The 26,954-nt window shown below is 36.4% G+C and overlaps 1 protein-coding gene across 1 annotated transcript in view; it reads left to right on the top strand.

Moving 5' to 3' along the window:
• The first annotated feature begins 215 nt into the window (after positions 1-215).
• USP10 (ubiquitin specific peptidase 10) overlaps positions 216-26,954 on the top strand; it is a 34,903-nt gene continuing 8,164 nt past the window's right edge. Inside the window, exons 1-10 of the mRNA XM_014942145.1 lie at positions 216-236; positions 4,422-4,490; positions 7,420-7,465; positions 12,223-13,248; positions 17,955-18,046; positions 19,607-19,716; positions 20,188-20,243; positions 21,677-21,780; positions 22,542-22,641; positions 23,925-24,105. Of these exons, the coding sequence (XP_014797631.1) occupies positions 216-236; positions 4,422-4,490; positions 7,420-7,465; positions 12,223-13,248; positions 17,955-18,046; positions 19,607-19,716; positions 20,188-20,243; positions 21,677-21,780; positions 22,542-22,641; positions 23,925-24,105 (1,805 nt within the window). The remainder of the gene's footprint in view (positions 237-4,421; positions 4,491-7,419; positions 7,466-12,222; positions 13,249-17,954; positions 18,047-19,606; positions 19,717-20,187; positions 20,244-21,676; positions 21,781-22,541; positions 22,642-23,924; positions 24,106-26,954) is intronic.

Genomic DNA, 26,954 nt, shown 5'->3' on the forward strand with positions numbered 1-26,954 from the left:
GGTTTGGAAACACTGATGAGACAGTGGGAAGGTGTAGTAGAGGTAGATTCCATCCCTCCAGGAATTCTCCAAAGCCTCATTTTCTCCACACCCCCACTTCCCTACACACCCCTCCTCCCTTTCTGAGGAGACTTATTTTCCATCTGTTTTTACAGAGCTGCAAGTAAAAGATCGATGAAATTTATATGTTACTGTATTGACATAGCTCTTAATCTATGGCAGAAATCAAGCTCGAGGTATCCTTGAATACGCTTCATGCAAGGTTAATGATTGCAGAGTTAAATAATCTGGGGAGTGGCAGGAGAAATGCAGCGTGAAATACGTGCTCCCAAAAAAAGTGAGAGAGGATTCCTCCCCAGGAGGCAGAACAGAAAGCTGCTATGTAGGTTGCAGAGATGGTTTGAGGAGGAGAGAGATCAGATCTGACTCTGAATTAAGCCTCTTAAGGATTATGTATCTTTAAAAGTAAGTCTAGGGGTAACATTACAATTGGAAATTTTTGAAACTTCCCCCAATATTCTCTAAAGAGTTTTTCCTTCAAATCCAGTGTCAGTCTGGGCTGTCTCTTTTAAGGATCATTCCTGCTCTGTGTTGTGATATAACACATCATTAACTACTATGTAGCATGCTTTTCAAGCAGGTGCTTTTTTATCTGAGGATATAAATCAAAATTAATTTGTTAAATATATAATTGAATGCTAAACAATATTTTTTGCTTGGAGAAAGCTTGATTTTTGTGCCTTAAAATGAAATTCCTGTAGAGCTCTGAGTAATTAAGCTTTGACTCTTCAGTGGTGGTAGCTTTTAATGTTTGGGGTTTGCGTGTTGCCATAGTTTCTGTGTTATGGGAGGTAGTAGGTGTGGATTTTGGTAACTGGGCCAGTTCAGCCACCCGCTCCCTGCACCATCCTTTGCTGGGGTGACCGTGCAGTCGCAGTTACTGTAAAGGAAAAGGCGGCTGACGCAGCGACACGTGGGTGATGGTCGGCACAGCAAGCAGCTTACCTCCCAGCAAATCACAGCCTGACCCTAAGCAGTCTGTATCCCAAAACCACTTTTTTCCTCAGAGCTTGTGTGGTGAAATCCCAGTCTGTTATCCATGACTAGGATCTCAAAGTTTCTGTGATGTACACACCAGTTTAGAGACTGACACACTGCTCAGGTTCAGGTTTGGCATTTAAAGGAATCAATGGGATGTTGTCCTAACGGGTATGTCTGTTCCTTACGCAGATGCACACTGAAAACATTCAAATTGGAACTGAAATAGTCTGAAATGGCTCTGGCGAAGTTTTAACACGATATTGTGTCTTTGCTGTGTGTGTTAAAAGTTACTTACAGAGTGTGGGGTAAATGAACGCTGATCATGAATAACTTGTGTAGGAATTGTGTAAATAATGACACTTTTGTTTGATTGTTCCAAGTATTAGGTTTTATTTGTCTGTTTAGAAAAAAGCGAACTTCAAGGCTTTTGAAATTCTGTGGAATAATTTAGAGTGTACAAGCCAGGACCCCAAAAGCTCATGCTGATAATGACTTTATTTCTTGCAAGGATGTATCGCTTTGATAAAATCTTAGCAGGCTCTTGCTTAAAACTACTTACTGCTTGGACATTTCAGTTGCAGAAAAACTTTTAAATTTGAGTTAATGGTTCAGGGTGGGTACTACAGTGGTGTCTTTCTGAAGCTGTTCCACAGCTAAAGCAAGAATGTTCTTACACAGAGAAGGTTTGTGCAGCGTCAGGCACACAGATTCATTGGGATGTAGGATGGACAGAGAGCCGGCAGGGAGCACGTCCTGTATTTCAAGTTGCTTAAAATGCAATGGCTTCCCCCTCCTCTGCATCCTTTTTTTTGGTAGAGATTGTTATACTCGCCAGGTGATGTTATATCTCCGTTCTTTTTTGCTTCAGCATGTAGTTGTGCCTTAAAAAGGGTAGAAAACTCTGTCGTGCTGGCAGAGGGTGATGTGTGTGCAGTTTGCAGAAATCTATTTCTTGAGAGACCAGGCTGACTTGAGACGCAGAGGAAAGGAAGGTTGGTTAAATTGGGTAGGTTTAGAGTCATCAGTCATATGGCCCAATACGTTGATTTTGAAAGAGTATTTTTCTCATGAAAAATTCTCCTATTATGCAGGAATCTTTTACCTGGTTTACTTTGTGTTTGCAGGTATAAAGCATTGTTAAATAAAGCCTCAAAAAATTCTGGTTTCTTTAGGCACAAATGGGATGGGGCTTTTGTGCTGTATTCTGACTAGGATTAGTGTCTGGGTTAGATGTTGGTAAATTTTGAATGTCCTGTTTTAAATTAGGGTTGCATAGACACAACGTTTCTGTGTGAATACATTGTTATATAGTATAAAACAGTTTCATTAAGATAGTATTAATGATCACTTTGTTTAGCTTTCATTTTGTGTTGTGTTTTTGTGTTCTAATTTAAAAAGCACTTTATTTTGCTCAGAAAGAAGTACCAGGCCTATGATACCTCAGTTAATAATACAGTCTTTTCATTTATCAACATTTTTATATGGAGGAATTAGGATTGAATTTATGTAACTTTTAATAGTCTATAGTTCAGATTATTGTTTTGTTTTGTTGCATGACTGCATCAAAAATACCTCCTAAAAACATTATTTAGCTATGATTCAGCATGTGTTTTTCTTAGGCATGTTTTTGGAATATGATAAATTCTAGCTGGTATGTTACTGAATAAAAATGACTTGTTTATATTGAGAACATAAGCCAAGTTTAAGTTCTGTGCCAAGAACTGTGAAGCCATTCACTCAAATGCCATTTAGGGACCCTGTTCTGTTTAGGTCTCAGTTGGTAGTTAGCAGTTGGTTCTATGAAGGGGTTTAAAAGCATTAACTGTTTCACTGGGCTTCCAACGTTTGTATCGCAGATGTTCCAGTTTGTTTTGACTGCTAGAATTGTTTGTCGACTAAACTAGATTATATCAATGTTTGTTTAAAAATGCTGGTGGGTATCAAAATGGTTAAACTCTTTCCACACATAAGTGATGTTTGTAAAACTCGCTTCTTGTGTAAGAAAACTACATTTTGTAATTGCTGTGGAATTTAGCTTAAACTTTAGCTTTGAAATTCATGAATGCTGTTTGCATGACTCACAGCCAACTACAAGTACATGAGTTTTATTGGAATAAATTGCCTAAAGTCTAAAAAAAAATAACTGTGATTGAATTACTGTGTCTACATTTTGTAGCAACAGCCTGCACTACACTATAGATGATTTTTCAAACTTTAAGAACTTTTTCCTATGGTTCAGTTTCCAGTCTAGTTAGTTGTATTTTGATACAGCCAAGGTAAGGATTTGCTGTGAGCAAGACTTGACACTGATGAAAAAGCTTTTCTGATGGAAGGGTGGAAGATGGCAAAGAATTGTCTTAAATGACCGTCAGCATACACTGAAGATAAATGAGAGTCATAAGCTGTAATGGATGGGACCAAACTGACCTGTTTTTATCTATAGCCATAATAGATGTGATGCCAACAATGTGTTATCACTGGTATTTCCCAGTCCTCTGGCTTGTTTTGGCAGCTTATTCAACTCCTTGTTCAGCTTCTTTCTGTCCCAGTATCTCTCTGCTTTCCTGAATGTTCAGATGCTCTTCAGTTTATCATAACTGGTGGCTCCAGGGGCTATGAAATACCAATGTCAGGCCTTTTTATTGGGAATGTTTGATTTTTCTGTAGACTAAATATAAACTTTCATTTTAGTGTGAGGTTTTTTAATGGTCTCGTTAGGTACTTTTTTTTTTTTTAATAGAAATATAGATGCAAAATATCTTAAAAGGGTGCAGGAAGATAATGTTGGGAAAAGATATTTCATTTTAGGTTTGTTTCTGGCACAGGGGTAACAATTTATAAGAGCAGCTGTACAAAAATTGATGATGTTTAGGTCTTGTGTATTTTTTTGCACCCAGGCAGTTTCAGTTCTGTGCTTGTGCACTCAGGTAGTGGTACCATTAGTCTGATGTAATACATTCAGGAGGAGAACTCTGGAAAAGTAATTCTTGTGGTTTTTTTCTGTTGTGAAGGGTAGGTGTCTGTGGTGTTTTGCAAGGGAAACCAGAACATGTCTAGGGCTTACATGAACTGATGCAACTTCTCACCCTACATGTTGATTTAAAACTGGTCATGGGATGAGCTGCAGTTGGTGCTGTGATTTCCTCTATTGGGAATGTGAAGGAAAACACATTGTACACAATTCTAGAGCCTTCTAGAGTTTTTGCTAAAGACTTGGAAAGGAATTAAGATGAGAGTTGGGATGCAAACAGGTGAGTTTCTGGCTCCCAACACACACAGACTTTTTGAATGCTGGTATCATAATAAATTTTACCATGAATCTATTAATTATATTGAATATAAATACTTCTCTAATAAAGATCCTTCTCTTTTATTTTTAGTATATTTTCGGGGAGTTCAGCCCTGATGAATTTAATCAGTTCTTTGTGACTCCACGATGCTCTGTTGAGGTAAGATCTACTTTAAACTTCTTTTAGAACATTTTAAAGCTGTGTGTCTTTGTGTGTATTTGACATATAACAATGCAATTATTTTTTTTACCATTCTCATAGCTTTCTAATTTTCAAACTGAACAGGAGTCTTTTTTCCATGTCTGTGGATGTTAAGTCAATTTTTAGAAATAAGAAATTAATTATTCCACCTTCTGCTTGTCATCATTTAAAGCTGGAACAGCTGGCACTAGTGATAGGTTGTTGAAAGTGAGTTATGCAGCCCTGTTACCTCAGCTTTGATTGCTTTATTTCATTTTTTTTTTTAGAGAAAACTTTTTCAGCACAGTTCTTATTTGTAAGGAAGGTGGGCTGCTAAATCTCGTGAGCCTTTTGAAGCACAGGGTTTCCTAATATTTTCTGACAGGTGGAGCACTGCTGGCCATGGAAGCTGTTCTTGCAAGGAAGGTGGTGCATGAGCTGTGAGAAATGGATCAATAATGAACTAATTACAGTGGCAGTGAGACCCACAGGGTGGAAACAGTTGACTTTGTGCGTTTGAGTTCATAACATCCTACAGATAGTATTGTAGACTCTTATTCTCTGTAGCTCTGGGTAGCAAGTGAAGAGACCATTTTCCTTTGTAGGGCAGAGTATTATGCTGTTGCTGTAATCTCCAGACTTGAAAAACAACTTTCCTCTAGGTCAATTTCCATGTTTTTCCTCCAAACATTTCCATTCAAACATTTCAATCATGCTTCCCTCCTCTCCTCTCCACACAAAGGAGATGAACACTTCAACTGTAGAAGGGGAAATCCTTTTGTCACATTTTACAAATCTGACAACCATTGTTAATGCATCTGAGTTTCCTGTAACTTAATTTTCCAAGCGTAATTAGTATAGTATAGTGAGAAACAGTAAAAGTACATGAAGGGAATGGTGTTGTGTTTGGGAGCGGGTGAAGTTTAGAAAGAAAAGTGTCCAACATAAAGCTTATATTGTGCAAGATGAAAATGTCGTATCTTGACTTCTGTAAAGCTGTTCTCATAAAATGTGTTGAGGAAACACGAACCTATACAGAGTTTGAACCAGCCTTACTTAGTTTTATAACTGTCTCAAGTGTACCACTTACTGGTTAGCTATCAAAATAAAAAACTGTGTTGAAAGATGTTCCTCAAGTTTGTCCTTGATCTGGTTCAGTTCAATGTTTTAATTATCTGGATGATGAAATAAAAATACGCTTATTAGTTTTACACTGTGCAGATATTTCAGAGGAAAGTGGTCTGAAAAAAATAGGGTGAAATTCCAAAAGGACAGGACTGAGATGATAATGCTGCAGTGGTGTTTGACACACATTCTGCTGGGGAGGGTGCCAGTTCCGGGAGTCCCAGCATCCGTTTATGCTGGTGTCCTTCTGAAGTCCCTTACCTATAGACTGAAGGGTGGGCTGAGGCAAGGAACTCATTGAAGCTAAAAGTTGTCCTGAATGTCTCTTTTTATGTGGCATTTTTAATACATGTTCTGTCAGATACCTCTTGACTGATAGGATGCAGATGACCCAATTGTATGACACAGGTCAACTCAGAAATCTCTGCCTCCCAAAGGTGCTGTGGATTAACCAGATGTGTAGTAGAGGGGCAATAGATGGACTACTTTATTGTTTCTTTTTTTTTTTTTTACTTTGTATTTTCTTAAGCCCTTTGAATTGGAGAAAAAGAAGAATTGCAAGTTTTGTCATAAACTGTTCACTATAGACTTTCAGAGTAATGTTTTTAGCACTAACTATAAAATTATATTGACTCTGTGTCTCTGTGTACAATATTAATAGAAATAATAGGTTCTTAACAGCTTGGAGCCTCTTTCTGAGCCATTGATTCTAACTTTTGACCTGGAAAATTGATGTATTGTGGTTTATAAATGGATTTTACAGTATGCGTTCTTTTTATGCACTTTTTTATAATGGAATTTTGGGATTTATTTTTTTTTTTTTTACCACTTTCGATGCACTGTTGTCTGCAGTGCTTTGAGGAGGCAATATGTAAATATTTGTAGCTTTAGGGAACTGGATAATTCAATGGAGAAGTCTGGGATATTTGTTACACCATTATAATTAATGTTTAGAATAGCATTGTAAAACTGCACTACACTCTGAAAGTTTTATCTCCCCCTGCAGAAGCAGCTCAGCTGTTCTCCAGGCAGCTGCTGGACATCAGTGTAGCAATGGCCACCAGTCAGGCACAGGAGAAGGCTTTCAGCTGCTGGGGCAGTTTGGGGAAAGGCCAGGAGGGGAGTAGGAATTGCCCAGCTGTGGTTACACAGTAGCAGGGGTTCTATCAATCACTGACTCCATCAAATGATGCCAGTGTTTTATACCAAACATATTTACAATCCAGATAGAGACTATATGCTATGGTTCTATTATGCTTTGGCTAATAATAACAAAATTTTGGTTTTGTTTAATATGCTTAAGAATACACTTAGCTGAAGCATTTCAAGGGCAGCCCTACAGCTGGACCAGGTTGAGAGTCAAAGGGTTTATTAGGTGCGACTGTTGTCTGTGCACAACTTTGTTTCATCCTTTCACAGGTAATTTGGTCTTTCTTCAGTTTTTGTCTAAAAAATCTGTTCCTCATTTTAAAATCGTGGTGAGTTAGTGTTGATGAAGGAAGATCCTGATGCTATGAGGTGAATTGCTTGAGAAGTTGATGAGCCTCTGGTGTGTACCCAAGATAATCTTTATCTATCAGTAACTGTGGTAATCTGCAAGGACACTTGAAGCTACAGTGTGGGATTTGATAAATATAGAAGCATGAGTTCAAGACATACTCTCAGAAAATCAAACCTTAATAATGTTATTTTTTAAAGGATTCAGATGTTTCAAATGAAACTGGTATCAAATGTTAATAGAGTTGCTTTGTCTTTAAATAAGTTTCTTTTCTTTTTTGTACAGCTCCCCCCATATAATGAAACAGTTTCATGTGGTATTAAGTCCACAGGTAAGCTTCACAATGGTAAGAAATCAACATCCATTTTATTTAAACTTAAAGATTGTGATGTTTTCCTTAGATTTACTACAGCCTCTCTTTAAATTTAATCTTTAGAACTCGTTCAGCAGGTATATGCAGATGTTTGGCAGGTTGGTTTTTTAAAACACCTTTATTGAATGAGATCCGTGAGAGTATTTGAAAATACTGCATTGAACTTTGGCTAATTAGGTAGATATGCTTATTCCTCCTTGATTGTGCTACCACAGAATCTGAATGTCTTGCTGAAATATCACAGGATGTAGCTGTAAAAACGTGGGGGGCTGAAATTTGCTAGAGAACTTCTACAGAAGAGATAAGGAACTAGTTCAGCTGCCCCTCCTGTAAGAGCCATAGCGTATTTTCTGGCAGTTGCAGCCTGAAGACAGCTCTGCAATCAGTGCTCAGTGCAATGTTCCTTTTCACTCTTGTTTCTGTCTGGCTCAGTTATTTTTCTGGAAAATCCTTTTTTCTTTTGGTGAAAGTATGACTCGTGATGTAAAAATGCATTACAGAGTTCCTGTTTTAATGCTGTAACAGTCACACAAGTATTCTGTCTCAACCTATGCACCTTACAACCTGGCCTTACTTCATAATTACATATTAATATAGCTTAAACTCAACTTTCTCAGTCTTTTCAGTGGCAGGTATTTGGTTTTTTCCCTGAACCAGGGGGTTGCAAGGAAGCTGAGACTTACCCAGGTGTATATGAGAATGATACAAATGACATCCAAACTAATTCCTTCAAACTAATGCAGGTGTCTGACTGGACAAGTACAAAAGTACTTGAGAGGACCAAAATGCACATACTCATGTTTAAGAGCACCTGATCATTAATTATGCTTAGGGACTTTGGCCTTGCATTTAAAGGTAAATAAGATAGCCAGTCATAAAGAAGGACAGCAGGCTCCCATTTGAAAGCTGATATGGAATATTCTGAAAATTCAGCAGCATTATTTAGTACAAAACCAGTTTTAGGACACTGAGTAGTTTAAAGTAGGAGTGTCAAATGTTCATTAAAAGGGCCATATGGTACAAATCATCTGCTTTTGATGACAGGGGTGTCCAGTCATAAATTGCTTTGTCTAACTATGGATGTAAGTTCTGTTCTTTAAGACTGAGATTTTAATGTTCACAAGCCATACAGAAAGTTAGTTTGTACAAATGTTTTTCAGATCATTCCTAGACCCTGAGAGAACCCCTCCCAGCCCTGAGATTAGGTAATGACAGCAAATTAGGTTTTGCCTGAAAAATGTCTTTTAACAAGCTTGCACTGTACCGTGCATGCGTGTTCTCACTGTGGTGGCTGCATAAGAAGCTGTGGAAACTAAACCGGAATGCTTTGCTTATGCAGAACTTTTGTAATTAGGAGACGACACACACTGACCATCTTGTCACCCACCTGTAGTCTAATTTTTTTCCTATATTTATCTTCAGTATTTAACTGTGTTATGGATTGAAGATCTGTTAGTGCTCGCTAGGAATAATCAAATCACAGCTGAAGCTCTAATACGCACAACTCCGTTAAGTCTAATTAGCGCTATGTATGCGCAGCTCTTGCTGGTGTACATAGACTCTGTCCTTGGAGCATCTGTTGATACTTGTTTCAATATGCACGTCATGTTGTTCATGACAGATAGATCTGTTTCAGTCTGTTCAGAAATAGCGCTGTGAACTAGATTGAAACAAAGATGCCCGGAAGCAAAGTGGAAAGTCAAAACAAATAGAAAAAAATACCTCTCGTTTTTTCAAAGCAACTTGACTCGATCTTACGGCAAATGAGCTTCTGCTGGTCACCCCATAGACTAACGGTACAGTAGCTGCTGGTATTTATAATTCTACTCCTGCTGTAAGGTGTAAAGTTTATTCCTCAGATGTAACGTCATAATTTGTATGTTAAATGCTGGAATATCAGTTAACAATCTTTGTAAGATTTTAGCCCACGATGTTCATGTTGTCCCTTCAGCTAAATTATCATTGTGCTGTAATTGTAAGGGATGTGCTTTGCTTTCTGCTCCCTGCTTGCCCTGACCTGGCTCTTGTGATTCTCTAGTGTACAGTAAGCTGATAAATTCACCAAAACAGAAGAAAAAGTACCCACTTGGATTATTTTTTTTATGCTAGGTTAGCTTTCTGTAACACGAGTGCTGGCAGCTTGCTGGGGACCAGAGGAGCAGGATGAGTGTGCAGAAGTGAGAACTCTCTCTTTTGGCTGTGGTGGACTTAACTCACCACAAAGGGAAATAACGTTCTTTGTTTTGAAGCAATTGTTATTTTTTTTTTTTTAACGGGGATTTTGGAAGAAGCAGGAGTTCCAGAGTATTTTGAATTGGTAGCTTTTTGAAACGTGCCCGGTAATTCATTCTTATTGTGGTTGGAGGAATATTAAGTGTTACCAGTTGTTGCTTGTGCTTTTTACTGTTGCAAGCAGTAATAAGGTAGCTCTTGGTTCATGCTTGAACTAACAAGTTGCTCCATAAGTAGATGAACTAATGAGAAATAATTTTTTTTTTAATTTGCATCCCGTATCCCCTAAAACCCATGTCTTGGATTTCCAAGCAAATGAAGCTGTGGCTGGATTTGAGCTGTGTGTCCTGACAGATCAGCTGGTGTCTAATACTGAGAGCCAGTTAGTGTTGCTGCTAAATGATTAGGGTGATGGCTGAGATCTGCCAGCCCTTCCCTCTTCAGCGGGTATCAGGCAGCAGCTTTCCACCTCCCTGCCTCTAGGCTGCTGATTTCTTTTTTCAAAGAAACATAAGCCCTCTTTTCTGGTTGGTGATAGCGAGGCAGTGATTGCAGAAGTAGTTGGTGAATGGTGGATTGACAGGCAGGGTGTTATAAATTGTGTTCCCATGGATGTAGGGGAGAGGTGAAGAAAACTTGAAATTCAGGCACTTGTTAACATGATCTAGAGAAATCTGTGGAGAGTGTTTCTCTCTCTCTTTTACTTTTTTTAAAGTTTCCTTTAGCCCGACTGGCAGCAAGATTGAAATTGATATGTGAAGAGTGTTTATTTCTCTTTTAGTTAGGTTAATAGATCAAAGCAGAGCAATTAACATCTGTATTACGTATCTCTGTTTCTTAATTCATAATATGTTGGTGTTGCATGTGTAAGTCAAACCTCAACACACACTGAATGTTTGTTATTCTTCATTTGATATTAAAAAATACATACCCTGTGGATTCTTGATTCTTTCACGGTTTTTTCTAAAGCTAAAATTTTTTGTCAGTGCACTTTTCTAGAAAGTATTTGGAGAGTTCCAGAACACTTATGTTGACAGTTACATATCAAAACATTCTCCATTCTCTACTAGACTCTGTCCTCCCACAGGATTATTTCCTTAGATGTGTGAATAACGTCTTTTCCTTGGGAACTGTTGCTTGCTTTTTGTTGTGTTTTTTTTTTTTTTAAACAACACGCCTTACATTTAATGAGTGTCTGTGGTGCACATTAAAATATGTATCCATTGACATGTCATACATAATATAAGTAGCACAAAATCTTCAAAGTTTAGTGGTGTATCCACTTAAATTCCTTTGGAAATAGTATCTAGTGTTGTTTAATGCTCTAGTAACAGTCTTTAAAAAATTGAAATGTGGGGTGGGTTTGGGTTTTTTTTTGCCCCCCAGGAAGCAGAAAAATGTTAAAATTAATCTCTTTGAAACTATAACGTATCACGAAGACCTGCAAAACTTTAAGTAATAGAATGTAAGTTTCTTTAACATTCCTGACAGTCAAAGTGTCATTAATTTTACCTCTTTATTTGATAGTTGCAGAAATAGCTATAACTGAAATATTCGGTGTTAGTAGTTAGCACTCATGCATTATAAAGCTAATTAAGTTCCATGGAATTGCAATACTTTTTGACTGACAATATTTCAATATTTTGTGATACTGTAGCCTGCCATGAGAACATTTCTTAGCATTTCTTGAAAGAGCATGTCAAAGTTCCACGATAAATTTAAAAAAGTATAAAAAAACCAAATTCCCCTGAAACAATACAGTCCTCTTCACAAATTTTTTAGTTGTGCTTGTATGTGCAAGTTGAACGCTGACTTATTTTGAGGTGTATCTGTTGTATTTCTTGTCATAAAATCATACAGTCATATATATCATATTCTCATGTATTAATAAATTTACCTGTGATAAAATTAAATCAGTTATTGATATGGCTAGAGTATCAAAAGCTGTAATTGCAGTGTTTCCATACAATTAATGAAAAGTATTTTTCAGTTCTGATTATGATAAATCTTTAGACACCAGGAAAAACAAAAAAAAAATCCCCTAAAATCAAAAATCAAACTCCACACATGGAAATTATTCTTAAAAGTTAATCAGGTAAAGGCATGGATTTTCTAATTGTTGGTGGAAAAGGCTGACTTTAGAAGTGCGGAGTTCAATATTGCACTGTATTTTATATGCACTTAACCAGTACTTAATGCAGAGTATTGCTTAAGTTAATGAGCTTTAATAGTTTTTCTTAATAAGTGAATTTAATAGGTGTTTTGGAAAATGGCAGTGATCTGGAAAATTACATACTCTGTTGTCTTAAAGAAAATGATGTTTTGAAATGCTCTTCAGGACTGAGATGGAGAATAAGAATTATTTTAGTTTGAGGGATGAAGTTTGTCTTCTGGGTTGCAGGAAAATGCGGGGGGGGGGGGGGATCTTGTAGCTTTTTGATCAGATGTCGTTCACTAACTCAGGTTTGCTTTCTTTTGTCCAGGGGAAGAGTATCAGAGAATTGAATTTGGTGTTAATGAAGTTATTGAGACACAGTCATCCGTACTAAATAACACCGACTACAGTATTTCAAGTACTCTGAATCCTCAGGCTCCAGAATTCATTCTCAGCTGTGCACCTGCCCAGAAAACCCCTGGTGATAGTCTCAGTGAAACAAACTACAACTCCATTGACTGCCAGTTCAGTGATCCAACCCTCGCTTTGGACAGCGCTTCGAACGCTGAAAACGATGGTTTGTCTGGAGGCCTTGGTCAAAGGGAGCGTAAAAAGAAGAAAAAAAGACCGCCCGGATACTACAGTTACTTGGAAGATGTCAGCGACGGCCTCGCTCCCCCAGAAGCTCTGGTGAATGGCCACACGAATTCATCGGGACTCAACAGCATCGGCACGGAGGACACGGAACTGACGGGAGACATCCCCTCCCTGGCCACACCAAGGACTTGCAACAGCCCAGACAATTCTGTGGACTTCGTTCACGAAGCTGTCTCTGATGATTCTGTTTCTAGCGCACTAGACAATACCAGGACTGCAGGGCAGCCTGAGGTATGCCGTGTTACTAATTCTGAACAGTTTTGCATCCCCTCAGAGACTGGCAGAGATAGCCCTTTAAGGACAGCTGTTGTACAGTCTTATGCTGGTACTGATACTACTGAAAATCTTGGCGTTACTAATGGACAAACACTTGAATCCTCTGGTGAGGACACAGCTGCCAATGGGGTAGAATTGCACACTGTGGAAAGCACTGACTCAGACCAAGCTAAGCCTGAGGAAGCTTCACCTACTACTGAGGCAACAGTCCCGGTTGCAGGATCAGTCCCTGTTAATCAGCCTGCAAAATCGTGGGCTAGTCTTTTTCACAATTCCAAGCCCTCTGCTTCCACATCTGTGGTATATGTTGAGACTAAGTATACCCCTCCTGCCACATCTACTCTGGTCCCTGAGAAACAGGTTGAAGTCAAAGAGGGACCTGTTCCAGTTTCAGAGGATCCCGTAGCCATAAAGATTGCAGGTATAGTTAATACACACGAGTGGCTGTCACACTGGAAGGGTATTAACTCTGCTTGTAAACAGGAGCGTGCAATATCGATAGAGAAGATTCCTCTGTCAATGTTCTTAATAAGATGGCTGTTCAAACACTGCTATGAAAGATGTAATTTAAATAGTTTTGTATCCCCCTGGTAAATGTTCCAGTGAGACATTACCATGTCATTATCCCAGATGCTACTTGTCAAACAGTTATGTTTAAGTGATCTGTGATTTTTAAATAGGCTGGTTGCATTCAGCTGTGTGCTGCTGTAGTGGGGAGAACATGCTAGAAACGTTTGTTCTGAAAATGCTGTGTTATATTACCCAGTATTCACAGTCTTGTAATGCATTGCATTACAAGAAGAGAAAAGTATTAATATATTTATGCTAAACTAGCTGAAATTCCTGGACACTAAAGTAGCTTCAGTATAATGTCTAAATAGGTCTTGCTTCAGAATTTTTAATCACTTTGACTGTTGGTTCTGTCATATTTGTGGCTCTAATGAATAATATATTTATGCTAAACTAGCTGAAATTCCTGGACACTAAAGTTGCTTCAGTGTAATGTCTAAATAGGTCTTGTTTCAGAAATCTTATCACTTTGACTGTTGGTTCTGTCATATTTGTGGCTCTAATGAAAAATGCTAGAATATACATGAGATCATTTTTGCAGATTCAGTCAGAAAATGTGAAGAGAAATACCCAGTTGATTGCATTTTGTCGCTGACTCATGAGTGCTGGAACAAAAATAATTATTTTAAATCTGTCAAATAGTCCGTATGTGAAAAGGCTTGTGCAAAATCCTGTTATTTATGGTACAAGGTAACTTACAAGTACAACGATGTTTCGTGTGTGATAACTTCAAGTTAAAGTTTTCTGCTCTAACCAGAAGATGACCTGGAGATTTCTATTCAGAATACCCAGAAGTATATGCTGGCCTCTCATCCCTTCCTTACTCAGTAATGGTTTAATTATTTAAAATTGTCTGTTGAGAGGAAAGCTGTCAGAGTAATTTATATTTCTGTGTATTTTTCACTTAGATGTTAAAGCCACAGTTGACTGTATTTAAAAAAAAATACTGTGAATAAGCAGGTGATTATGGTTTGTATGAACCCATACATGTGGAGTAAGTTGTACTCTTAAGCTATCACTTGGTAATGAGTTTTAACTTAAAACTATTTTGTGATGACCACAAAGTTAGAACTGCTTTTCATAGATGAACCAGGTTTTTTGTCTCATGCAAATTGCTTCAGCTTTAAGTTAACTTTCTAGACTTGTACTGTTTCTGTACTATTTTTTGCCACCAGGTGGGAGCAGAGCTTTTTATTTTGTCTTTACTGTATTAAAATTGCAGTATAATTTTCATACAGTTTTCTTCTGCACCTTCAGTATTAGCTAGCTGGTTTTGCAGAGAAATAGTAATAATCAGAGTATAGATCCTTTTCCATCTTATTGTGGCTGATACAGGTAGGAGTTAAATTGCTTCAATTCCTGTAATTCGTATATTCCATGCTGTTACCAGTATAGAATGTTTACTTGAAGATCTGAGTGCTGTGTAATGAGTACTTTGCACTGTGGAAAAAGGTGACTTTCTTTATTGTCTGTTCTCTTTTTTTTTTAAGTAGTCTCTGTCCTGTATGGGAAATAGGTACATTAGTGTTTTGTTCGTGCACCCACACTCAAAAATGTGTTACATCAATGTGCCATAGGGTGCTAAACGCGGGTAAAATCTAGACCTAAAGTACCTCGAGTTCTGCAAGTGAAATGAAGAAATCTTCTGACTTAATGTTTGAGCTCTGGAGCCCTCCTGTACAGTTTTTATTTAGGGCAGGTGTTCAGGACACAAGAAGATAAGCTACTTTTCCAGGAACAAATTGCTGGCTTGTGCCGTAAATTTCACCATTTATTACAAATGAAGTTAATAGTTCACAGGCACCTTGAAGATAGTTTAATGCTACTTGATTCAACCTGCAAACGTCTGTGGTTCCTTCGTCTTCAAATGTAAAGGAAGCTACACAAGATAAAGAGATGAAGATCAGGACTAGAAAATAAATGCAATGAACAAAAAATTTTCATGTTAATCTTCCTGAAAAAAAGTACGGAAGAGTTAATTTTAGCAAGTGGTGAAGGTGTGTGGTGAGAAGCTTTACTGGCAACACTGGTGAACCAGTTAAAGGAACTTCTGAACCAAACTATGAACCACTGATGTTTATTTGGCGAAACTGCAGGCAGGTAACATTGGAGTGGTAAAGAAGTACAGGTAGGGCTTTTGCACATTTAGAAAGGGGCAACCATACTAATTATACATCTTCATTTAGATGCTAGGGCAAACAACATCTCATTTTTAAGAGATAGTAAGGTTATAAATGGTCTATATTTGTAAAAAAACAAAAACTGTTTTAGGCTTCTCTTGCTGCATTTCACAGTTACTTCCCTCTGATGCATAACCTGACGATTGTTAATTACACCTTATCTAATGTTCTAAGTAAGTGAGGGAAATACGTGATTGGAGAACTAGCTCTTCTCTGAGAAGTCTTTTAACTGCTAACTGTTTAACCAATTTACGTGGAAAAGATGGAAGATAACTATAGTTCTGTTGTTGCTGTTGAGGACTCCATGAAAATGCCAGTCTTTGGGCATTACTTCCGAGGAAGATGTAATAGTGCAGCAACAAAAACAGAAGTAAGTTTTGAAAACCATACTTTTAAGGTAAACATGGAAAATTGGGATTTACTTTGTCTCAGATGAGATTGTTGGAGTGATCATGGATGTAACTTTTTAAGTACATAAACCAAATTCATAAAGCAAATGGCAGTACACTGCGCTCCCAAAACTGTACTGAACAAGGCAAGAATTACTTAGTTTAATCTGTAACAATGTTAACATAGTAGAATTTTTTTTCTTATTGATAAAGGTCGGTAAGCACTAGAGCAAGCAGTTGTGGAATAGAGGCATGCAAGGTTTGGAGGTTTTATAAATAACTTGAGAAATTTAGACTGGTGTACTATCAAACTGCATTCTTGCAGAAACTGATGTCATGTAGGGCTATCCAGCTGTGTTGTCCTGGCATTTTTTATTGTTGTCAATGTGGTATTAATTGCTGTACACAAACATAATTCTTTATGTTGAAAGAAACAAAACTCTGTGCAATTGCTCTAGACATTGTTTACAAAGCAGTTTTATGACCACAAGAGGATGCTAAAGGTCCTAATACCATTACTATTTAGTATGATACAAAAATGGGGAAAAATACAGTTAAGATAAAAAGTTATTGATAGACATTAAAAATAAATACTTTTTTCATTCTTTTTATCCTAATTTTCAACAGTGCTTAGTTATATTAACAGAAAGATTGTATGTGTGCACAACGTTTCAAACTTTGCTGCATTAACAATATGTTCGTAAATACTTGAGCATTAGTAATTTAATAACAAATATATTTCAATACTCGCAGAAGGATTTTCATCTGCATTTTTGCTAGTTGCTAATGTCTTCCCTTTTTCATCTTTCTGCTGTCTGCCCTTTCAGTTGTCAGGTTCTTTATGTAACAGAGGATTGATTTAAATGTTTTCTGGTTTTTGGCATGTTTTGACTTGGTTAGAACTGGTGATGTCAGCAGGAAATGCGATCTTATAGGTAAAGAGATAGTTTGGAAGTAAAAGGATGTGGATTTTTGTTTGCAGTTCTGCCCCCTCCTCTGCTTAATTATGGCACCGTGCCTCTGCTTTTCCACCTATGTCATGTTATTTTGTCAGTTTAGATAGTCCTGCCAGTGAATAGAACAAACTTTTAAGTTTATGCGGTGTAGCATATAAGGGCTTTGGAGGGCCTCACATTTATTATAAAAATACATAACCCCCTTGATAGACAATAGCTATGTTTATTTGCATTCTTTTTTCTGTCTTGTATACCTCTTACCCTTATTTTGCAAATTTAAAATATACCAGATCCAATATTTTCCTTAAACAGTTTTTATTTAGGTACCTAAATAACAGGTCAGACTTCCTGGAAAAACTCCCCCTGTCGCTCTCGGTTTCATAACTGAGACAGACTTATTTATGTGCAGTGGTTTCTAATTTTTAAATTTGAACCATTGCTGAAGTTTTTGAAAGCAGGAAACCAAGGAGTAGGCATTGTGCTGTGTAAGCCTGTTGTCTTCTAGGTTTGGGAAGTCTTAAACCAGTAAATAAAACATACTGTTCCAAAGAGTATGTTAACATCTGTCTGTCCTGTTTGCACTAAGATGTTTCTGTTGATAGTCTGTGTTGAAACTTGTAAACTGAGACTGCTGTATCAACTTCATCTTTCTCCAAAGCAGAAGGATTTGGGAAATACTTCATAAAATTGGTGGCAAGAGATTACAGCTAATGGGATTTTATGTCTATACATGTGTCTATATAAATAAAAGTATCTTTTATTAGGAAAACAAAAATCAAATAGGTCACCTTGGTTTTGAAATTACAATGATAATGTTTGTACCAGCGTCCTCCTGACCCAAGTTCCAGGATGTCTTCTGTTGAAGAAATACATCTGATTTGAAATATGAGCAGTGTTTAAATGCAGTAAAAATAATTCGCTGAAGTTTCTAAGAATCTTGTTAATTATTTTGTACTGCATCAACAGATGCTTGTTTTGATGGCTAGCATGTGCACTTTGTTGATGCTCAATTTACTGTTTCTTGTTCTGCAGAAATACTGGAAAATGTAAGACTAATACATAAACCAGTGTCTTTGCAACCGCGAGGGCTGATCAACAAAGGAAACTGGTGCTACATCAATGCTGTATCCTTACCTTGGAAAACATTAATACACTTAAGTTAAAATTTGTATATTATATCTGTCAGAGTTTTTCTGGATTATTCTGGTAAGTATTTTATAAAAGTGTTTGTCTTCCCATATCCTACTAATGTGGTTAAAATATTTAAGGGTAGCATCTGGAAATCCAGGGGTATTTTGGATCATTGAACTTTGTGTCCAGGGATCCCCTGCAGTTGGTTGCACAATCCTGTTTGCAGTTAGTCCCTGTTACCTCTGTCAAAATATTTCAGAACTTTAATTTGCTCATGACTGAAAATCTTCTTGTAATTTCTAATTATGTTTATTCATCGCTCTGTGCGTCAATTTACGTAGTTATTTCTCTTTTGTACTTGAAGTAACTTTTAAGCTTTGTTTTGGCAGTTTGGTGAGTGGATCATTAGGTTTTCTGCTGAGTAGGCTGTTGCTATCATGTCATCTGTGTAAACACACTGTTTAAAATGATCCTTTTACAATGGGATGGAATATTAGCTCACTCATAATGTATTGGAATTGTATTGCCCTGCAAAAATAACTGTTACCTTGGCTAACAAATCTTCCTTCTCGGTGCTGTATTATAGTTTTATTATTAATAATTTGTTATTGAGATGTAACTCCTGTATTGGCAATGGCTCACTGCAGGTGACAGTAAGGATACTTTTACTGCTTGTACCACTAGTGCAAAATACTAAGACCAATTTCAAGAGTGATCATTGCAGAACCTAATAACCTATTTCCAGACCAGTGATTGTGCTTTAAATGTCAGCTTTTATTTACGTAACCAGTTCTGCACTCATCTGATTATATGTATTAGCTCCCTTTTTTTTTCAGCCTTAAAATGTTACATGGGAATTTGTCAGTCAGTTTTTGCACACTGTAGGGAATATATCTCTGTAGCTGTTGAGATTGTTGCCTTTTTTGTCACTCCCCTGCCCCTCCAGTCTTTTAAGAGATTTCCTTTGTTCACTTTTCTCACCATGTAGATTTTGATGTTTTTAAAGTATTTTCTTCCAACATATATTCTGGTTTTACTGGTTGCTCCAAACTTGCCTTTACACTATAGAATGCTTCGCATCACAGCGGGTTGGGTTGGTTTGGTTTGGGTTGGTTTGGTTATGGGGGTGAATCATCACCTTTAACTTGAAGTCTGTCAGCTGGCTTCTGGCATTCTTTTCCAAAAACATCTTACAGATTCTCACTTGCCAGTTTTCAAATTGTTAATTTTACCAAGTTTTTCCTATGAAAGTTCTTTTCCTCTCCTGCTCCTACAGTAAATGTTTCCTTCCCCTCTAATTAAAGTTTTTGACGTTATTAAAATGTCAGTGAAATCACTGCGTGCTAGAAGATACTGGGGTTTTTTAGTGTGACTTCTGTACATTATTAGTTAACCTTGTAATAAAATTCAATCCACCTCTTCCAGTTTAGTTACTGGATTGGTCTACGTAATAAAGAGTTAGCTTTGTTTTGCATATAATTTTAAATATATTTGAATATTTGGTTATTATGCAGATTCTATTTTCTGAATATTTCCTTAATGCCACTACATAGACCCTGCAAGCCTTGGTTGCTTGCCCTCCAATGTATCATTTAATGAAGTCCATTCCAATTTATTCAAAATCACAGCGGCCGTGTACCTCAACACCAATGATAGACAGTTTGTAAGTAGCTTGTTTAAAAAAATAAATATCTGTGATCTGACTAAGCTCACTCAGAAATATCTAACAAGGGATTGCTTACTGCAATTGTTGAAAGTTGATATGAATTCAGTCTTTTTTGTGTTTTTTTTTTTTTTTGTTGATACATGGGTTTTGTAATGAACATGGTGTTTTACAATTGCTTGACTGGTTAAGGAAGATACTTCCTGTTGCCTGAGGAATATCAGTTTGAAATTGTCTTTAATATGTAAAAATGATTCGTGAGAGCTGCAAGAGCAAACCTAACACCTTGGTTTCATTAGAAGTGATCAGGTTAATTTTTATGTCTGAACTTTACTCAGACTTCATTATGATATTCTTCAATGTTGTTTTTTTTTCTGGCAGCTAGTAATGACAATGATTTTATTTTATTATTTGTCCTTCTAAGTCTTAACTTGCTGCTCATGTGTAGTTGTTCCTTCCATTCTGTTTCAGTGTTCGTTTAATGAATGAGTTCACTAATATGCCTGTACCTCCTAAAGCAAAACAAGGTGAGTGGGAATAGGGGGAGAAGAGTCTTAAAATCATGGTAAGAAGGCTTTGGGGTAAGGACTTAAGACCTTTAAATACTGGTGCTTGGTGCCCTTCACAGCTCTTTGGACTTTTGGAGTTTCTTGATATCTTAACAAGTTTGCTGTTCTTTTTCTGTCAGTGTTATGCTTTTTCTTATTGGTGATTAATGTCAAGAAATCATAGGTGTTGCAGCTTACATTTTTTCTTCTGTTTGGTAGACGAGATGTACAAGTGCAATATGAATAGTTTTTGTTGGCAGTTAGCTTCATTGTTAAGATGTCTTCTAAGAACATGCCCTTTCTAACAAAATCATTTGATATTTACTGTATTTTACTGTGTTTCCTTTCTTACATATTTCCACCTGTTTGGTTAACCAACTTGCTCAATTCTATCATTCTTCCTTAAATACTAAATACTCATGTTCATTTGGAACAAAATGGGGCCATAATGGGTGTCTTTAGCAGTTAGAGGTTGCCTGCAGGCATCTTATCCTGGCTTTTAATTCCTCCCCATCCTAGGCACCGGGAAAACTTTACAACTGTATGATTCTTGCTAATATGTGGTTATGATCAATGATGATTATGTAGTAAGGAATAGAACGGTTTTATGCAAATAAATTATCTTGTAGGTTTCATTTCTTTTATAATCTCTAAAACCAAATCTGTTGTATTACAAACTTATAGAAATAAGAAACAGTTTCAGGAATGTGTTTATGTAACATTATAAGAAAATATCACGAGGAGCTGGTTGTTCCAGTGATTTCCAAACAGTTCAGACATTTCTGTGGTTTGCTGCTGAAGTTTTGTTTCTGTAAAACAAATCTTACTCTCTTATGCAACTTATTATACTTCTAGGTCATTTTATTGTATTGTGTGGTTTTTCAAATATAGTTTCCAAGGCCTTGTATCGCCATTAGGTTGAAAAATCTGTCAAACTGTATCTTGTTTGTATTTTGTTTTTTTCTGCAGTGAGGAAAAGTGATCTATTAGAATTACAAATATATAAAAGATTTAAGGAAGTGTTCTTTGAATACAAAAGAAGTACAAAAATTTAAATAGATCCAGAATTGTTCTTTTATGATGGCAGTGGATATTATTGTTAATCTTCAGTGTTGACTATAAAAAGAGTACTAACTTTGGACCATCTCTTGTGGTTATTATTGTTAATCTTCATAAAAAGAGTACTAACTTTGGACCATCTCTAAGTCTATGTAGGATGATGTAAGATGTTTTAAAAAACAAACACCATGTTTTCAGATGCTGAGCCTGAGTCACTCAAATGATAGCAAAACTATTAATAACAAAACAATTTTGGATTCCAAAATCAAGTGATGTGTGAAGAGAATGTTAAGGTATAATGTGGAAGATCTTCTCTATATTTTTATTTATATGTACTTCTTTTTGCCTTGCAGCTTTAGGCGATAAAATTGTGAGAGACATCCGACCAGGAGCTGCCTTTGAACCTACGTACATTTATAGACTTTTGACAGTTATAAAGTCAAGTCTGTCAGAAAAGGTGTGGCTTATAAATCTTTGACTTTGTAATTGCATTGCGAGTCAGTCACTGTTGTCAGTCACAGTGTAAAGCCATGTGTCAGGTTCTGTGCCTAAATATTACTAAAATCAACTAGTTGGTAGTTCATTATAATGAAGCTAGACTGTCTTAGGACTTAAATTTTAGGAAGATGTTAATTATATGTTTAGCATTTTGATACGTCAGAATAATGAAAAAATTACAGTTGGAATGGAACATCTCTTGTTGATTTATATTTAAGAAATGAGCAGTTTTGTTCAGTTTTCCCCATTTCTGCTTGGGCTTCAGCTTGGAGTGGTTGAAGGTCCACAGAGACTTCAAAATACTATTTCAGGTTTAGTTTCAATTTAGAGAAAAGATAATGGTTCAGACCATCCTTTGATATGGCCTTGGTTTGATAACAGCAAAATAGCAAAAATAATAATTACCAACTCGCACATTAAATCATATTTGTATTGAAAAGAATAGAGAAATTCTTGTACCCAGGTCAAGCTTATGTGGGTACTTGCTGATTATGGTAGGTCACCAATTAATGTCTAGGTTCTTTTTGAACTGGTAAAAAATTAAGGGTTGTTATAGTAGAATTTAAACATTATTTGACTTTACAACTTAGATTGAGTAGTTGGTAAATTAACTAAATTAATAGCAGAAAACTAGATTTTCAATGTCATGAGCCTTCTTTTAAAATGAAAACAGAAAAATGCCATGTAATAATTGAAAAAAAACCAAAACATTTTATTCAGGGCAGGCAAGAAGATGCTGAAGAATACTTGGGATTTATCCTCAATGGACTACATGAAGAAATGCTCGCCCTGAAGAAACTTCTCTCTCCACAAAATGAAAGTTAGTGTTTGGTTGGTTTTCTTTGTAGCAAACTTGATTTCTTTCAAATATGCTCCTTTTTTTTGGTGATGATTCTATAATACAGAGCAATGTTTGGAGTAGATGTTGAGATAGGGATAGAATGCCATGTTTTAGGGTACTCAAAAACATTAAAAAATAAATTAAAAAAATCTTTTCAAAGGATAAAACTAGTCCATGCTCTCCAATTTACAAATGATCTGAAGTGTTACTGAGTGTTTGGAAAAGCATTATCACTCTGTAAATATTCTGGATGACAATAATAATGTCCTCGTCCTCCTAAATAGATAATTTCTATATTACAGATTTACTGAGCTCAACCAAGCATTATTTGAGGCTAATTCAAATTGAATAGTCATGTCTTAAGCATAGGTATGTTTGTCTGCCATTCGTAATACCTGCAATGTCAGTTGTTTACTGGGGTTTTGGCTCTCTCCATGGAAGTTCAAAAATACATCAGGGTGTTTTTTCACTGATCTGCAAAAAAAGATCTTAATCAACAGTGGTTTGAAGTGGAAGCTTCTAGACGAATTTATATCTAATGTATATCTATAATTTATATCTAATATAAACCAGAACATAATAATTTTTAAAAAAATTCTTATTGACAAAGTTGGAGAAAAATTTTATTTGGAAGAAGTATTAGAATTTGCATGCAGACTGAAATGCCAATTTAGTTTACAGTGGCTTTATGTTTGGGTCCCCTGTGAAAAATCAAACAACGCACTGTTAGTCTTAGCCAAATATTAGCTAAGTATATAATTAAGATCATTAGTTATCCAATTTCTCTTTAATAGGGTAATTTTTTATGTTATGAAATGATCATTCCGTATTTTGTTCTTTAGCTGAGTGCAGTTTATAGCCTCCTGACTCTGGCACCTGCAAAGAAAATATTTGCTAAGCCTTGGGTTCCCTGTAAAATAACTGTGCAGAAAATGAGTTGTATTTAATAATGGCATAATTATGTTTCCAGAATAACACTTGACTTTCTAATTTTCTACCCCATAAATTTAATACTAAAAATATATCAAACTTTGCTAGAAAACTACGTCTGTTTACATACAGCCATCAGTGACCTGCATTCTGTTAATATATGGATGTGTCCAGCTATGAGCCTGGAATATATTTGTTCTTGTTGACTTTCTAAAATCTATGAAAACATTTTATTCTCTGAAAATGACTTGTAATGGGTTTTTTCCTTTCAAATTCTGTATCTGTATGCATGTTTTATTTGTAAAAAATCAAACCTTTTTTTTTTCTTTAAGAACTCTCAGTGTCCAACGGCCCTGAGGCTCAGTCTCTTCATGAAGAAGAGGAGCAGGATGACCAAGGGGAAGGCAGTGAGGATGAGTGGGAGCAAGTTGGACCTCGCAACAAATCATCAGTCACTCGACAGGCTGACTTTGTTCAAACTCCAATTACTGATATTTTTGGTGGTCATATAAGGTACAGTACTTTTTCGTAACAGTTGTTGAGACCACAGGCTGCTTGGCCTTTACAGCTAACTTTTTCTTCTGCTTTGCTTTCTATATTTTTCACCATTATTGGATGGTTGTTTAGAAAAGACTGTTACACAGTTTGTTCAGGCCGGGAGAGATGAAGATTCTACCATGAAGCATTTGTTATGCAAGAGAGGGTTCAGGAGCTGGACCAGAATGATCAAAAGATTGATCAATGATCAAATGATTCTATGACTTAGTGTATTATTGTAGGGTCTGGATCTTTTTAAGTGTCTTTAAAAACTGGACTGTTTAGAGAAAAAAAAGCCCTGAATTGAATATAAGGGAGTCTGAACTATGAATGCTTTGTATATTTATATTAATGTCTAAGTATTCCAAAGAAACTTTAGAGCTACCTAATTTTTGTGACCTCTGAGGAGCCTTGACTCATTTTGTAAATAAAGGATACTAAGGAATACTGAGATTTCCCAGGAATTAAATCTGGTCAGTAAGAGAATGAAATATAATGAAAAACTGTAAAGTTTTTGGTTGTTTAGACACTTAACTTCCCTGCCTTTGGGAAGCATATGTGTCACAGTTAATAAATATAATGGTAAAGACAAAAGAATTTTGGAAAGATGTAAATTACTACAAGATGTCACAGGAACTAAAGGAATGTGGGGCGTTACTTATATTTGGGTCTGATACCAGATAAAGGCAGAAAGTAGATACTGGAAAAATATTTTTTGGAAAGGGAGCCTCATGACCTGTTTGGAGAAATGTATAATTTAAAATGAAAGCAAGGTAAACACTTGCTAAAAACATATTCCAAAACAAAAATGCTAGACTTGAAGGATTATTTTTAAATTGGAGACAGACACTTAATTGCTGGTGTTTGACTCCCTGTGTTGCCAGGTATTCAGTCTAGAGGTGTGAATAATGTGGGCTAGTGCCTTCTGCCCGTGAAATGCACTGCAATTATTCTTCTGGGATTTGAGTCAGACAACTGGCAAATAAAATGGTATTTTCCATAGAAATTGGCAGACAGATCTTTGTAGGTATTGATGGAATTCCGCGTTAATGGTACGTTCACATACCCAAGGCATTGTTAATACTCTTAGTACATTTATCACGGTCAGAATTGTTTAGATATCAACATGATTCCATTAGTTTTTAAATTAAGAATACTAAGAGAACGCTGCCTTCTGTAGAAGCCCACAGAAAATGACAAAAAGCACAGGTAATACTGAAAAAAGGCAAAAACTTGCACTTAGCAGCAGAACCACAGGGTCCAATCCAGCATCCCTTGGCTGCTGTCACCACACCCATTTTATTTAACCTCCAAACTAGGTCACACAATTTGCCACAGAAACTGTATCCCGTGTTGTGATGTTGGAAAGCTTCATCTGCTGAGGCTGAGGGTGGAGATAGGAAGGATTGAACACAGAATTGCCAGAAGTCCTGTAAATGAAAGCATCAGAAATTGGAAAAATCAAATGGAAAGCAGCTAGGAAAACATGGTTTGGATTGGCATCTTTTGGCTTGGGAAACTAGGCTTTCCTCTCGAGGCTTTGTCTGTTAAATGCCTATTTAGGCATAATTGCTTAAAAAACCCAGAAACTCAGGGTCTTCCTTAAGCAATGTGAGACTTAAAAGTATGAAGATACACAGTTCTATCAGATCTGGTTTGTTCATGTGCAGGAGTCCCTTTTGACTTCCAGTTTGTGTGAACTTCAAATATTTGTTATGCAATCTTGCTCACAAGCCAGTTAGAAGTCTGCTAAATATTTCCATAAGTAGTACCAACTTTTCCTTCCAAATGCACTGTTATTTAAAAAGAAAATGCATCAATTACATTGTTGTAATATAAGCAGAGTAGCAACGGGCAGTGCCTGTTTTCCTCAAAAATCCTTACTAGAGTTCTTGCCATAGCCAAGAGTAAGTAATTATTGGAAGTGATGCATTTTTTCTCAACGAATTGAAATTTTTAATTATTCTAATAAATGATTTTGTTATAGAAAATCATAATCCAGCAAAGGTTTTGCTATAAAATCAATTTTTGCATATCTCTTGGAAGATAATGTTTTGAAGAAATGTACAATTTAATTTCTAATAATTAAAAAAAATAATTCCTTAATGTTATCTTTTCAGAATATTATCTGTATTACTAATTAAATCTTTAATACATGGGTTTGAAAACACAGTTGTTAGCTTTCTTCTGTTGATTATTGCACTAAATAATACTTGGCTTAAAAAGGGTTTGGGAAGCGTATCCAAAAGCAGCAAGAGTTTCACAGTGAAGGGTTTGTTTGTTGAAACACTGCGCTTGCCATGTGTTGAGGGTTTTGTCCTTAAATTTAGCCAAGGAGGAAGTGTTAAACCGAAATAAAGATGCTACTGTTTTTCATATGCTCTTTTTCCTCTCAAGGATATATATTTGCCAATATAAAGATGCATTGGCTTTCTCTTGGTGCTTCAGGGCTTGGCCTGAGTCAAAGGGGCTCTTTTGATAGGGGTTTGCAGGGCAGGCATGAAACTTGAATGTTACCATCTTGTATGTGACTAAATTTCAGCGTGGCTGCATGGATTAGAGCTGTGTTAATTGCTTTACTACTTTAAAGGGTACTGTAACAAGCGTAACAATAGAATAAATAAATGATTTCTTGGTCTCTATAAAACTTCATTTTTGTAGCAGCTGGGGCTTTTTAATGTAAGTACTGCTTTCAACATAATAAAAAAAATTCTTGAGCCACGTTTGATGGTTTTAAGTTTTCACTGAAGTTTAAGAAAAATGAAAATCAGGAAGAGTCCACTTAGTGCAGTGACGTTGTGGCTGAGGAGTGTGCTGTCTCCTCG

This window comes from Calidris pugnax, unplaced genomic scaffold (assembly GCF_001431845.1).
Source record: "Calidris pugnax isolate Ruff unplaced genomic scaffold, ASM143184v1 scaffold28, whole genome shotgun sequence".
In the NCBI taxonomy this organism is placed as follows: domain Eukaryota; kingdom Metazoa; phylum Chordata; class Aves; order Charadriiformes; family Scolopacidae; genus Calidris; species Calidris pugnax.